Source organism: Thunnus albacares, chromosome 7 (assembly GCF_914725855.1).
Source record: "Thunnus albacares chromosome 7, fThuAlb1.1, whole genome shotgun sequence".
Lineage (NCBI taxonomy): Eukaryota > Metazoa > Chordata > Actinopteri > Scombriformes > Scombridae > Thunnus > Thunnus albacares.
Window position 1 is genome coordinate 13,018,422 of NC_058112.1, and position 15,833 is coordinate 13,034,254.

The 15,833-nt window shown below is 39.6% G+C and overlaps 1 protein-coding gene across 1 annotated transcript; it reads right to left on the reverse strand.

Moving 5' to 3' along the window:
- Positions 1-156: 156 nt before the first annotated feature.
- On the reverse strand, positions 157-13,935 carry cd44b (CD44 molecule (Indian blood group) b). Its single transcript, XM_044357482.1, has 8 exons — positions 13,695-13,935; positions 5,822-5,987; positions 5,102-5,244; positions 4,872-4,937; positions 3,510-3,917; positions 2,613-2,693; positions 2,346-2,424; positions 157-2,145 (listed from the first exon to the last, which is right to left on the reverse strand). Exons 1-8 carry the CDS (start codon positions 13,759-13,761, stop codon positions 1,932-1,934), a joined length of 1,224 nt encoding a protein of 407 aa, XP_044213417.1. The 5' UTR covers positions 13,762-13,935; the 3' UTR covers positions 157-1,931.
- Between the last annotated feature and the right edge of the window lie 1,898 nt (positions 13,936-15,833).

Genomic DNA, 15,833 nt, shown 5'->3' on the forward strand with positions numbered 1-15,833 from the left:
CATATTCTCGCATCACGACCCCAGTGCCATGGAAACCTCACTTCCTCTTATGTGGGGACAATGTAACCACTCGCATCCCCTGTCATGCCATTCATGCTCTCCCTTTATCTTCACACATACATAGCAATCAGCGAGCAAACACCACATTCCACTACATCTCTTTCTATATACATTTATTTCATTCGTTCATGACTTTACAAATCTTTTTTTTTCAGCGACATCTTTTGTTAATTCGTAATAAAACTTGCCTACGCTAGAACATTTGCTACTTCTCCTCAAAATGATTCATATAAGAGCAAAAGCAGGAAATAACAGAGAACAAGTCAGAAACATAAATCTGTTTGCAATCGTTGTATATAATTCGGCTTTACATTGAAAACCGAGAAAAATGATCTGTCACACAGGAAATATTGATATGACACAATGTATGATATATTTCACCAATGAGAAGGTCAGTAGAAAAAAAAAATGCAGCATTTTGTTTATATGTGTGAATGTACAGAGTAACTGGCACATTGAGGCCTGGGTAAGCACACAAGCTTCATTCATCAATTCCCCCCCCCCGCCCCACCCTCCCCTCGTGAGCACACAGAGAACGTTGTCACAGCCTCTTTTTTTATGAAGAAACCTTTTACATTGCTATGTGTTTACAGCACATGGGCCCCCCATTATCATATGTGCCACTTCCTTCAACATCTAAGGCTAAGCCGCTGTCACTCACATGTTGAGATTGAGCTTAAATCTTGCACTCAAAAACAGATTAATCTGCTATAGATACTATCCAATTCTGTCTTTTGCTTTTTTCTTTTTTCCCGAATCAATGTACACACTGTGTATATAGCATGTATATGTCATCATTATTATTCTACTTATCCTCAGGATAACATCAGGGACTCGATATCACCACATTCTCAACTCAATATAAATGTATACCATATTTACTGACTTCAGTGGTGCATAAACTGCACAGATTTGAATGCTATACATCACGTTGATTCATACAATATCCACTCCACTTTGACTATTGCAAAAATCCATTCACAATTCTTTACCTGATAGGTACTGTTTCTAATTAAATAACTCTCAAAAAATGACACATTCCTTTATTTAAAAGGGATACAAAGCCCCTTCCTACTGAAAAAAGCACTGGCAGCTATTGCTAAGGCATTTCCAAAACATATACTTTATATACAGAGACCAAGAAAAAGGGAATCAAAGCTGCATAAATTAAGGTAGTGACATCCCCAGTTTCCACTCCAGTCCACAGGCAATGTCTGAAATATACACAAGGTTACAACAATAAGCAAACAAAACAAAACAAAATCAAAGGGTTGTTTTGCTTAAATGTTTTTTTTTCTATTTGCAGTTTTTCAAATAAAATAACCCATTAATATTCAGTCCAGTTTCTCATCATTGATTGATCATTTCCCATTTTGGCCGATAAGCCTTACACTTTAGGGCTTCACCACTTAAAAAAAAAAAAAAAAAAGACCCTCACCACCCCCCCTCCCTTTAAAACCAGTGCCTGTCAACCCCTGTCACCAACAAAAAATACAACCACATTAACACAAAGAACTGACACACATCACATTCACAACCTGCACCATCTTTTACCTCCATTCAGTCCTAACTAACCTGGCATTCCAGACAAACAAAATGCTGCACATGATGGTTTGAAAGACCTGATCGCACTGAGAATCAACAGCTTCAGACCTAGTACAATACTTTGTACTCCAACATTTCTAAATAACACACACATCAGCCCTGTCTTCACAAACACCCTTACCCACTGTCCATTCAGTGCTGGCCACCAAAATTTTATGGGGCCCTAACCCCCCACCCGTCCAATCTCCCAACCAACTCCTCACTCTGTCCCTCCTTCCCTGTCCTGTCCTCTCCTACTCTGTCCTGTCTGCCTCTACACTCCTCTCTCACGCCAGTTGTTCTTTATCTGGTGACTCCTCTAGCGTGATGACGGTGAACTCTTCTGTGTTGCCGTTCTCCTGGATCTTCTCCTTGTTCATGAGGGTCACCATTTCCTGCTCTCTCTCCTGGGCGTGGGAGCTGGACGCCGATGCTGCTGCACCGTTCCCCTCGCCGCTGTCTTTGGATGTGATCATCAGGGTCTGCTGTTTGCCACACCAGCTGCAAGAGCACATTCAGACACATTTATTTATTATTGATTTCTTTTTTACCATGCCTCAGTCAGCAGCAAAATATGTGAAAATTGGAAGGCTGGCTTTTGCCTACTGTGCACAGTAAGAAAGAGAAACAGGGGGGATGATTAAGTCTGAACCATGGTACACAACAGCACTATTAGTGCAAGACAATAAGAAAAGTCATACCTGTTTCTTTTGGCAACAGCTGCACACACAAGAAGAATAGCAGCGACTGCCACTATCACTCCAACGATTACCAGCCAGTCTGGAAGGAGAAATAACAAGCCATGAGTCAAAAAGAAATAAAAAATCACGGTCAATAAAGAGCGGATCCAAATAAAAAACCCGATGTATTGGTAGTGCCTGTGCCCAACATGATGTTATTTGACTACAATTATTATGGACTTCAGGGTGTTGGATGTATACGTGAAGTACAGTAACATGGCTGCTCACTCGTAGAACCACTGTTGCCCTGTGGATCAGGCTTAGGCACGACAGGATCCATCTGTTTTCTGCCATTAGGGAGATGTGGAGCTGTATGTCAAAAAAAACAAAAAGGCAAAAATTTCAGTCATCTCTCATAAAAGTTATTCAATGACATATCAAACTTGAAAGTATGCCCTGTCACCAAAATTTGCATATTTACAACATAAAACTTTATTTTTTAGGATTTCTTTCTCTTTAAACTGCCTTTAATCGTATGTGTTTTCATCAGTTTTTGAGGCTGCAGGCTCCAGATACTCAAACTACGTAATGAGAAAGTTGTTTGTTCTTTTAAATGATCTCCATAAGATTATATTTCTAGTGCTGTTATTGTATGAAAATTGATTTTGGAATTTGATTTGTGGAATAAACTGATCTGTATGCAGTATACTACAGTTCATGCTTCAATGACTTTAAGACACACTTTTAAACATTTGGTGCATTTGTGGAATGAGCTTGATTGTAATTCCTCTGAGGGGCAGAGAGACAGAGGCCTGTTTTATAAAAAGTCTACTTTACAGCTGAACTAACACAAGGGGGCGTCCTGTGTTCTTAAAGTTACTTCAGTCCTCCCAAAACCTGTTGCATCTGATGGCATTATGTGCTGCTTTTAAAGAATCTCTTTAGGCTTTTAAAATACAAATTAAGTACTGGCATTTAAGTCAATTTTCTATGATTACATTTTTGGATATAAAGGACTACACCAAATAACAGCAGTCTTAGAATATAAATTTGCAGTCAAAAAATGACAGAGTTGAATCAGTATGATGATACTGATCAAATTCTGCATACTTTAGTGAGCTATAATCATATACACATCTCTACTTGGGCTATTTGTAAGTTTATCTGAGTCTGAGTTTATCTTACACTCTGTTCTGGCATCATCAACTTCAGGCACCATGTTCTCATCCATATCCTGTCTTTCCTCAGGTTTTCCAACAGGTGCCGTTGGAGAGGCTGCTTCCTCCTCAGAGAGGGACGGCTGCATCCCAGATCCATTGGGCTGATCGTATACTGTGGGAGTGAAAACGGGCCCCGCAGTGCTTTTCTCACTCCCTCCAAAGATTTCCTCCCTAGTAGGACCCTCTGTAGAAGCCTCCTCTGGACTCAGTTCCATGGGAGTGATGGTAGCTGATGAGGTCACCTCCCCAAGAAAATTCTCCCCAGGGGTTAATGTGGGGTTTGCTCCATCACCATCAGAAGCATCCTCAGGTTGTGTTGCTGCCTGGCCTGCTGCTCCTGTAGACACCTGTATTTCAGGCTGTGATGAGGATTCTGTGGAAGTGGGTCATACATGGTTACAGTCACAACTTTTCTTTTGAAATGTTTTGTAAGAACAGACATTTCTTAGTAACATGGCAGTATCTGTATATAGCTATCATATTATCATCTTGTAAAGTCTGAACACATTCTCCTTTGGGATTCTTTTTCTTGTCATGCAATATTTATGTTACAATAATACATTACAATACATATTAACATATATTAACAACTCAGCTCTTCTCTTTCCTGATTTTAAGCATGCGTCTTAAAATAAAAATAAAATCTGTTCATGAAAGCATGACCTTGCATTGTTTGATCTTTTTTTTTTTAGTACACTGTGTATTTTGTGCTTTCAATTTGTTGTCACATCTGCATGTAAGCACTTAGTATGTTAGAGCATTCTTTTCATCATTATGCATTCACAAATCATCATCCTGTAATTAAAATACTACTTTCTAGGGTAATACACAGCTTGATAAACTGCAATGAGGCCATGTAAAGTGCTACCGCTACTCAGGTACTTTCCAGGTTGTGCAACTGTGCAAAAAATAATAATAAAAGGGAAACCCCAGTGGTTGGGAAACTGATCCTTAATTAGTACTCAGGGCGGTCATAACAAGTAACTTCACCCAAGAGTCTACTTGTTCAGCCAGAGAAAATTTGGGTTAACTGTATGTCCCACCTTCGTGAGTGCCTCAAATAACATTGCTAGAAGCTGAGAGGTTGTTGGCGTTGACTATCGAGGTGAGATCATTTGGGAACTGAGGTGTTGTCTAAGAAGTTTCACTTTGCTTTCTTTGCTTAAAGTTTCAATGCTTAAATGTTGATGGATTACACTGTTTTAATCTATTATTTCAGATCCTTTGTTTTTCAGTCGAGACTGGTGTTTAAACTTTGCGTATATGGTGACAAATGGGGAACTAAATGTATTGAGTATGGTGAGTGAACTGGACATATTTTACCAACCTGGTTCATCTGTGAGACCGTTCGAAGGATTTGAAAATTTTTTGGCACAGTCCTTCTCAGGCCCAACTGGAACATGAGAGAACAGGAAGAAGTAGTGAACAAAATATAGAAGCAAATAACAACAGGTCTATGTGATGCAGACTGTAAATTTGCATGACACTTCAGTCACACTATAAGCGTTGGCTTGCACAGATAAAGTGTAACAGACCATTCATTGTGGGTATAGTCACCTTTGTCATCATAGCAGTAGGCATCAAGGCGTTCTCCATCAGTTACATGTGAATTAATAATTAAACCCGTCATGTTCTTTCCACAGTTTTCATGGTGTGTGTGTCTGAGGATGGCAGAGCTCCCATTGCTGATCCAGCCGTGTCTGAATGGACGCAACATTATCATTATTAGCAGCTGCATTTTAACAGAATTTGTTGCAACTTTTGTTGATACAGAATGCAATCTGTCTCCAAGTAGCCAGATCTAAACACACTACATCATACTCAAAACTGAGTCAAATTGCTGTCAGACTTAAGAACAAACACAGTTGAGGAACAGATGGTTGTTACGTTCACATGATTTCTACCACATGACAAACGTGCAGTAACCGTATTGTCAAACTAGAAAACCTTCTTCCTCTTTTCTGGTTTCATAACTTTTGATGAAACTTCATGATAGTGACCAAGTGCATTTACAGTTTAACTCCAGTTCTGGGATTCAATTAGGATTTCTGACTGTGAATAAATGATGTTCCTGATATATTTTTGAACCGAAGAAGAATCAGTATCAGTGTTGTCAAAGGAAAATAGATTTAAACTCATGGAAAGATGTTCTTGAGAATCTTTTGGTCCAAAATGTTCCACATTTTTATTCAACAACCATTAATAAAGTATTTGATGAAAAAAAGAGTCCCGTGAATAAAGATAAATGTAATAATATGAATTAGACAAAGGTTTCACCTGCAGGTTTCCATGTTTTTAGCATAGGCCTCTTCGAGTTGTTCTGGACTTGCAATTTTGCTTTCCTGTTGCTCACACACCTCTTTAGCCATGTCAAAGGTCAGGGAGTGACGGCTTTCTCCCTCAACCAGAAATACTCCAGCATAGCTGCAGGTGCGAGAACTCACTGTAGGGAAAGATGAAGGGGGAAAAAGTAGGTTCAGTGTCTTACAGGATTTATAACAATTTAGACACAGTGAGGGTTGCTTATATTTGAATACAACATTTTTAGATGAGATGGGAATTCCACTCAGTTGAGAACAAATCTAGCACTTCAAAGTTTTTTTTTTTAAATGTGTGAACAATCAACAAGTAATTTAATAGCAATTAAAAGATAGAAGATAAAACTGAGGCTGCTATAATATTACTGTTATCACTGACTTGTGGGACAATATGTACATCCAATATATAAAGAAGTAGAATGTTTTAGACAGATATTTAGCTCATGAAATAATATACTACAATAGGGATCCAGGTGCTGTGGGTTAGATAACTGGAATTTATTATTTGGCCTTGATTTATATATAAGGAATACAGTTGAATCAGGGTAAAAGAAACAATGGGCCAGCTGGGAATCATTCGGTAGTTTTAAAAGCTCTTCGCTGCTCATTCATATTTTGTTTGCAGGATATGTATGGATCTACAGTGATTTAGACATCTTTGTACCTTTCTTTCTTGACTAAGGTAACACAACGAGTCACTCAATTAAACTTTCCTTCAGAGGTTTCACTCACTCACTACTCTGAGACACTGTCCACATTTCACAGCCATACCATGTATGATAAGCAAAGAATTGATTTAACCATGTGTGGTGTGTTTTGTGGCTGCATTATTGTGTGAGTCTTGAGATAATGTTCAGACAAACTGTCTGGGAAAGAAGAACTGAATCACCATGTGCTGGGCAGCATCTTCAGTCATCTTCAGTGTTTGGCCCTCAGGCCTTGCTGAGCCAAGGAGGGATAGACAAAGGTCCACACACAGAGACACACACACAGACTATATGTGCATGCACACACTATACTGGCAAATAAATACTCAACTGGGTTATCATAAAATGTAGTTTCACTACACTTCTCATCACACTAACTGACCACTTTCTTAAAAAGATGTTCAACTAAAACAAAATGCAAATGCTGCACTGCTGGTGGAATTTGATGGCTGAAAAGATCACCTCTAGCATAACTTGCTCAGTTGTGCTAGAGGTGATTTACTTGCTCTTTGTAAAGTATGCCTTGTTAGAGGGTGGTAACCAAACTTTCATTCTAGTTGGTCCTCAGTAGCCAATATTATCTGTACAAAGGGAGATTAAAGTGGTAATCCTCAAAACTTACAACTTCTTTTTTTGTTTTAGATCAGTGGCAGGTTGTGCAATACAATCTGGTCAGTGGTGCTCACATGTGATGTCAGTCTACAGTATTTGCTTAAATTTGGTTGACTAAAGGAGAAACATCAGGGAAATTACTTTCCCTCGTTGAAATGAAGACTAAAATGCAAAATAGGCCTGGCAAATGAGCTATTGAACAGGCAGTAGTGTGTGTACACATAGATCTCCCCATTCAAATAGCCACATGTGCAGCACACACATGCTCTCCACACAAATAAGATAATTGCTGAAAGTGGCAAAACATAAATGTCAGAGTTTAAACACCTGGGGATTTTCCTGTTATGAGCAGGTGAACATTTGCATTGACAATGAAAAGAGAGAGAGAGCACATGGGAGGAGTCTTGTGATATAACTATGACACACAGTCCTCACACTTATTATTTACCCGTGACTTTGTCTCCATAGTCACACACACACACACACATAAAAGTTTAGTGCATGAGAATTTTTGTGAAAATCTGTTCAAAAGTTTTGAAAGCATCAAATTTTAATCATGTGAAGCTACATTCAGATGTCATGGTTGCAACAGAAGTTATAAATTTAACCATTTATTATGCAACCAGTTGCAGAAAAGTTGATCAGGAAACTGATGTGTTCATTCTATAACGGCTTAACAGATAGTTGTGACTACACAAAATAAAAAGTTACACTGCATGAACTGTCAAATATCAGTGTATTTCATATGCTATATTGATTTAATACAAACACAATTTGCAGTAAGTAAGATCCTTCACCACAGACACCACAGATATGTCATGCATAGAGTTATTAAAATCAGCACCACTCATGCATAGAAGACACTCATACTTGCACTGCATCTGTTTAGTGCTTGTTTACATGTGCTACCATGGCAGTGGATGCATGGGTTGTGAAAGATGTAAGTCACTCAGTTACAACATCAGACTTGTATGGTATAAGACCCCACATATAATATACAGTACCAGTCAAAAGTTTGGACACATTTTCTCATTGAAGGGAATGGGAACTTATGTCCAAACTTTTGACTGGTACTGTATATTATAATTCTTGATTGCTAGTCTTCCTGCAATGAATCCTGGAAAATAGGAAGAAAAATATAACATTAAAAACTATAATGTTGTTAATTTAGGATTTTCAAGAAACATATTGGAACTATTCCTAAAGTGAAGACTGAATAAATACTGCATAGCTCTATCTCACCTAGTTGATTTTGCTCACAGGACCAAACAAAAAATATACACTACAAGTTGAGGGAGTTAAATGAAGAAATCATGCCAGGGCACTAAAATACACTTACACTTTTTTTCTTTTCTTGTAGCTGCAGTTACAGAACCATTTGTGCATAATAGTGAAGACCTGTAAAATCTGCTCATTAGCAGTAATCTAATACAAATATCCTGCAATCAATATTACATTTGACTGACATTAAATCAACTCTATGGTACTTTTTGTAGTGGTTTGTGTTGTTGTTGTTTTAGATTGCATTATATTGTACATTGTCTGCCCCTGTATATGCTCACATAGTAATCACATGCAATACTAACAGACAAATTGTTCAGTTAGTAAAGAAGAAATGCGCTGTTATGCAACCAGCTGCACTGGTTGCACAAGGTTGCATCCTGAATTTGACTCTTGCATTGCAGCATGTACAGTAAATGTAAGAAAATGTTAAAGAATACTTTAAACAAAAAACAATATATTGATTTGAATTTTGATTATATTTGATTAGATGTGAAATCCCAGACTTTTAAGTAAAACACCTAAACATTTAGGAAATTTGCTAAATAACAATTTGTTATTTTGTAGCCACGTTTATCACAAATCTAACTTCTAAAAGACAAAATATGATTTAAGCCCCCCACTTTTCTACTAGCTGTTATGAGTAAACAGAGCACTAACAGATGCAGGAAGTTGAGCTGTCTGCTATCAGTGGCAGTTTGGCAACAAGAGTCAGTGCCAATACTTGGTTTTGTTAGGCAGTTTCAGTTCTTTCTTTCTGTCTTTCTGGGGTTTTTTTAACCACACACAGACACCTGACAGAACCGCGGCACATGCTGCCACATGGCACAGTGTCCCTGAAAGTGAGCTGAAAAACAAGACAACAGTCTTGGCCTTGCAAAACTGCCCAGAGAGATCAAAGAGAGCACAGCTCACCATCAGTAAGCTGAAAAGGGGGCTGACATGAATCTAATCATTAGTATGCAAAGGGAACAGTCATGGGTGTCTTTATACAGTCCAGAAGCCTGCTATGCCAAGGCAGTGATTCTCCAAAAGGCTCCATTGTCACCTAATGGAGTTGAAACCAAGGAGACTGCAAAGTCTGGGTGTACAGAACCTGAGAGAAAGGGAGCTCTTACACAGTGTCTTGCCAAAACCTCCAGCTGCTCTAGGAGTAATAGACAAGCCTGACTCTCCACTCTCACTTCACTTTCTCTATTCCCATCTCTCTTTCATTTTCTCTTGTTTTCTCTCATTACTCTCTGTTTGTATTCTCTATGCCAGCAATAAAGAACAAATTACCCCCTGCATGCAGGCGCACACACATACACAGAGAGGTGGATCACATGCACACAAACATACTGACATTGGCTGATAATCGCTAAAGTTATAATGTTTGTAGAGCCATGACACAGCATGGAGCACAGTGAGAAAACCAGCATGCTCAGTATCTCAATGTCAAGATTAATAAGAAACACAATATTGGCTTATTTTTATCTGCATTTTTCTCTTGTTTTTCTCAGTTACACTTTGCTGATAATGTTTGAACGAAACTAAAGTCAGTCCCATGCTTAAACAGAGAATCTCTTGTTAATGTCCCTGTAGTCCACAACTACTGTATCATCATTTTAGCCATAGTTCATCAGCTGGTTTGGAGAGAGGCGTTGTCACCATCACTCCCACAATGCTCCACTATCTTCCATTATCACACCTCAGTGAAGTTGCTCTGTCAGCAGGCATGTCTTTCCCCTCAGTGGTTACAACAAAGGTCCACAGGGCCAGTGGGACAGGTGAAACATGAGATCTGGTGCAAATATGTTTGTGCGCACGCACACACACACACTGACAACATTACCTGAAGGTCACAAGAAGGACTCTCATTATCTGATTTTCTCCCTAATGTGCAATTTGCTTGCTCTGCCTCTTTCCAACTACACCTCCACCCATTATATCCACTTTTCAAAGTAGCCCTGCTTTCACACAAATACATCTATTTTTTTGCTTTCAATGAATCTAAATAGATAATCTCCTGTAAGATAAAACTTGACCTCCAACATTCTTTTTAAACATTCAGATTTGAAGGTAAAGAGGATTTTAGTGGAAATGACACTTTGAAACATTCCTTGCAATGCAGATCTCCTTTTACTGGCTGCTTTTGTTTGGGCAATCAAACTGTCAGCACATGTGATGTGTTTTACAGAAATTCCTACCCATAGCGTGCCCTGGTAGCCTACTGGTTAAGACGCTTGTCACCCAACCACCACATCCGTGTTTCGATTCTGGCAGCTGGTTCTTGTATCTCTCCCTCCCCTTCATTTCCTGTTAACTCTCTCCACTGTCGCTATAATAAAAAAAAGGCACAAAAATGCCCTAAAAATATATAAAAAAGATTCTTTTATGTGATTCAATTTGTGTTTTCTAAGCTTGTTTCTTTTTTAAAGAAAAAGCTCAACATTCTCAGTAAAATGCATGGTCATTTGCTCGCTGATGGTGGTGAGCCTAGCTAGCTTATGATAAAGACTGCAGGGAAACAGCTAGCTTGGCTCTTTAAATAGCAAAAAAATAAATAAATAAATAAAAACAACAAAAAACCATACTGGCACATCTAAAGCTCCCAATTAATATGTTTAATCCACACATAAAAAAAGGAAACAGAAACAAGACTTTGGCCCGCGTGAGGCTAATCGCACCCTGGCTCTGCTTTATACTTAATGTAGGCTTCAGACTTGAGAGCAGCATTGATTGTCTCAACCAACTTTTTTGCAAGAAAACAAATTACTGTATTTCCCAAAAATGTTGAAGTATTCCTTTAAAGTAGGATTTGCGTTGTTTTTATCTATTATATATGACCTTTCAAATTTATGCTTAAAATCAAAGAAGTACAATCTTCTGTTATGGCTGTTGATATGGTGTGTTTGGAAATCATGTGCATCATCGTGCAGGAGGATGTTTGTACATTACAGCATGCTTTCAAAGCAGATTTCCCAGGGACACAAAGACTTAAGTGTGTATGAGGAGGGAGAGCAGACAGGGGGAGTGTCATTAGGGAGCTTATAACTAACAAAAAGGTTTTAAAAAGTAACTAGTAGCTTTAACAGCACACAAAAAAGTAGAAAAGGACTGGAGTACAAGAACCCCTGCACTATTCAGAACAAGTTGTAATGCAGATGTGGGGCTGGGTATAGGAGAGGAGAAGAATTTTGCAAGATATTCATGCAGGGCCATTCTGGTTTGAAGAGGAGGGTACAGCAGTGAAGGAGGCAAACACGTGTCTGAGAGTCTCAGGTGGCAGGAGATGGTACTCAGAGCCTATACAGGCACAAGCCTTCTTTGTAAGGGCCCAGTCCCAGTCCACGGGGCCCCTGACCACCCCTGACCTTGAAACATGACACGGGCAAATATAGGAGGGGTCGTTATGCCAAGGAGGCAAATACGGCCACATTTGCAGGAAGTCCAGCAGTCGTTGGCCCAAGTGCATGCGCTTTTGTATGTGTGTGGGTGAGAGAGAGGGAATTTCTGTGCATAGAAGTGACATTAGTGGTAGGTATATCGTCATGCCTGCTGTCTATATGGGAAACTCCAAAGATACAAGAACACTAAGCTTTTAGATTAGATAAAGTTAATGGGGGTTTTTGGATGTGCTGACTTTGTATATCTCTTGATCAAAATCAACAGATTAATCCCTTACCTAGTGTTGGAGACAAGAAATTGACCAATTATCAAATTAAAAGGTCTCACAATTTGGTGATCATCACTCTCTTCAGTCTCACGATCAACTAAATTATTGAAATGCAGTAATGAACTTGAATTATTCTAAATGGGTTTTTATTGTGTTTCTTGCAGAGTTCACATAGTTACATATGAATTTAAATGGATTAAATCAATTCACTTAACTACTGAAAAATATATAGAATTAAAATGTCTTTTGGCATTTTTAGTCACTACTGTATTAGAGATGCCAGTAGCCAATTGTACTCAAAATGTTGTTTTTTTCAGACAATTTTCATCGAAGCATACATGCTCAAAGATGCTATCGGGTATACAGACAGCATTGTAAAATCCCTCCATAAATCTCATCTTGGTTTATATGAAAGTCTCGCCTGGCCACAGGTTCACGAGTCCTGCTCTTAATGATGTGCTTCAGGCGAAACACAACCACAGGTTTAAGGTTCAAAGACAACGTCTGGACCAGGACGAGTAGTAACCACCGCAGGACACTTCTCACCAGACACCAATTACTCTCCACACTCAGACATAGAGATACATGCGCAAACACACACACACACACAAGCTCACAACTCCACAGCACACAAGAAGCCTTGTGGGGACAAGCACATGTTGAAGCACTGGGGGAGTGAAAGTGGGTCCACTGACCTCTCTCCATCTTCCTACATACAGTGTACATACAAGCTGCCTAGGTAATCTCTTATTTACCTTTAAATACTGGATGCTGATTGTTCTTTGGCGCAGTGCTATAGGGAGTCTTTGTGAGCAACCTCACCACCACCTCCTAAGGGAATGAGCCAGACGAACCCAAACCTGTTTGATTCAGTACCAACTTCACCTCCAGAGATATATTGCTCCGAGCAACAAATCCAATCAAAAATCTTACGCAGAAAGCACATGTGAGAAAGAGACAAAGAGAAAGAGGGAGACATTGAGGGAGAAAAGCTAGAGCGATTGCTGAACATCCTTTGTGTCAGAGAATAAAGCATTAAGCATGGCAGACTCCAGCTGTAGCAGCACAGCAAAAAAAAAGGAAAAAATCATCTCTATTCTTGAGTATAACTGGAAAAAAAGGACTGCTGCTGAAAGCTAGACTGATCATCCAAAACCCTAATAAATAAGGTTCACTTCCCAGCGTGTGAATGTGTATGAGACACAGAGTGAGTAAGAGCGCCTGTCTCCTTTGTGTCTATCAGGAGTCTCAGACTGCCAGACGTAAGCCTGTCTGTGCTGGTGTAGCACACGCTCTCTAACCGGCATCCACTCATCCATTCTACAAGCAGCAGCAGCAGCAGCAGAGCACAGCCTCTTTCTTTCACTCTCTTCTCCTTATATGAATGCTCACTCAAATTCTCACCAAGGCTCAACAGGGGAAAAAAATAACAATACTGTCTGGTTCTAAAGTCTGGCAACAAAGGAGTGTCGGCCAGTCAGCCAGGCAGAATTTAGACAGAATAAGGAAAAAAAAAAAAAAAAAAAAAGCTCAAACAAAGAGCCATCCGCTGGGTGAAAGCACAGTCCCCTCACCTTGAAGTTGTTCTGACCTGGAGGAGGCCAGAAATCCAAAGGTGACCCCCAAGAGAAGAGTCCACATCCTGGGCAAAACGTCTGGTGATGGCTGGGTGAGTAGCTGGGAGTAAAGGTGTGTAACAGCTCTCCTGTGGTCCTGTCTTCCCTCTGCCAGGAGTGACGGGTGCTGTGTGTGTGTGTGTGTGTGTGTGTGTGTGTATGAGAGTGTGTGTATGAGAGTGTGTGAAAGAGAGAGAGAGTGAATGAGTGAGAGAGCAGTAGAAAAAACAAAAAACAAAAAGAGAGACAGACAGAGAGACAGAGAGAGAGAGAGAGAGAGAGAGAGAGAGAGAGAGAAGAAACCTGGTACTGTGAAGGGAGTTGCTGTGAGTGTCTGGTAGCTGCAGGAGCTGACTCAGACTTTGCCCAACTTTTCTATTCTCTGCCTGAAAAACACAGAGGCTACTGGCACACACATGCAGAAGGGGAAGAGTGGTTCATGTGAGCACACACCCTTCTGCCTCTCCCACACTTGCCCCACCTCCCCTCCCGCCCCACCTCTCACAGCCTCTCTTGCTCATTCTCTCCCCTCTTCCAGCCTCTGACTGCCTCCACAGTTTGTAATGGATAAGAAGAAGGTGATCTCTCCTTCTGTCTGGCTGCTTATCCTTGTCTGCCTCCCTCCCTCCCTCCATGTCTCCCGCTCTCCCCCTCTTCCTCTTTTCATGTTCCTGACAGCAACACTTTCTGAAAGCCCATCTGGTCTTTTGTTCAGTCCTCCTTACTCCATTTTCAATTCATCTGATTTTCTTTTTCTCTGCTCCCTTGCACTCTCTCGAGCTGTATGTCTCAGTGTGATCCCGTGGCACCAACTGAAAGGGGTCACATCCATTTCAAAGAGACAGACCTCATCTTCAAGTTTCTAAAGATCCAAAACATGGATGAAAAAGTCTGAAACATTCCTATGTGTCTAACATCTATTTTTACCTGCCTTGAGCTTATCGCACAGATTTGCCAAACATACATAAAGCCACCAGAAAAATATAGTTAAGATGTGAAAGTCACTACCAGTAAACCTCTGTATACTATGCACTGGAATGAAAACAATGATGGCCATGAAAATCTGTTCCAGCAAAGCCTCTAGCTTAGGAGCCTACAAATATAGAACCATGCTCCATTGCAATCTGCAAGATCTAACTATGTCCCACTTTCCTCGTGGGAAACTTACCTCCACTCTTACCTTGGATTGAACATTTCACCTCAGCAAGCAATGGATGGAGTCACTTCAGGTTTCCGGAAGCTCCCTTGACAACATTTCATGTGTTGTTTGCATGTGATTGTGCAATATCTCGATTCTTAAACAAGTGTGATAAGAAAGCATGACTGCTTAATTCTGTGACTTCCTTACCAACCATGGATAAAGAATGTCTAATGGCTCAGCATGGTCAGTGACTTCATGGGAACAGCACTCAAACTGATTTGACCTGGCCTTTCAGTTGAACACAGCTATTATTACGCTCAACTGCTTATGGCATTTAAATCACAGCATTTTCAGCTCATTTATATCCAGATTTGACAAAGAGGGAGTATTGGGGGTAATGTGCGAGTGTGAGACCAGTTTAATGCAGGTTGGGGCCACAGGGAGAGGTGAGGTTATAGTAATCAAACTACAAAATATTGTTTTATTATAATTTTTACATTTTTGAGAGTGGCATGCTGACCCAACTCATATGGACTGACAGCGTTTAATACAGTGACATGGCAGCATTATAGCTAATCTGTGTGGTACAGATTACCATTGCTTTCTCCTTAAGTGTTTTTACCAGATGGTTGTTTTATATTATTTTATCCCATCATTTTAACTTAATTTTATCTTATTTTTTCTTGTCTGCTATGATTCTCTGCTCTTATGTTAAGCATTTTGTGTTGCATTTCATGCATGAATTGTTGTATATAAATAAATTTTACTATTATTATGTCATTATTACAGATAAAAAATCAGGTTCTGGTATTGCTATTTTCAGCACTGACTGTTGGTAAAGATCTGCTTTAAATAAATCATATTCTTGAAACATCATATTGGAAAGACTTGATGATTCTGACACTAAAAATAATGAGAATACAGATTAGTTACTGTAGGTAGACATGTTTTGCAAA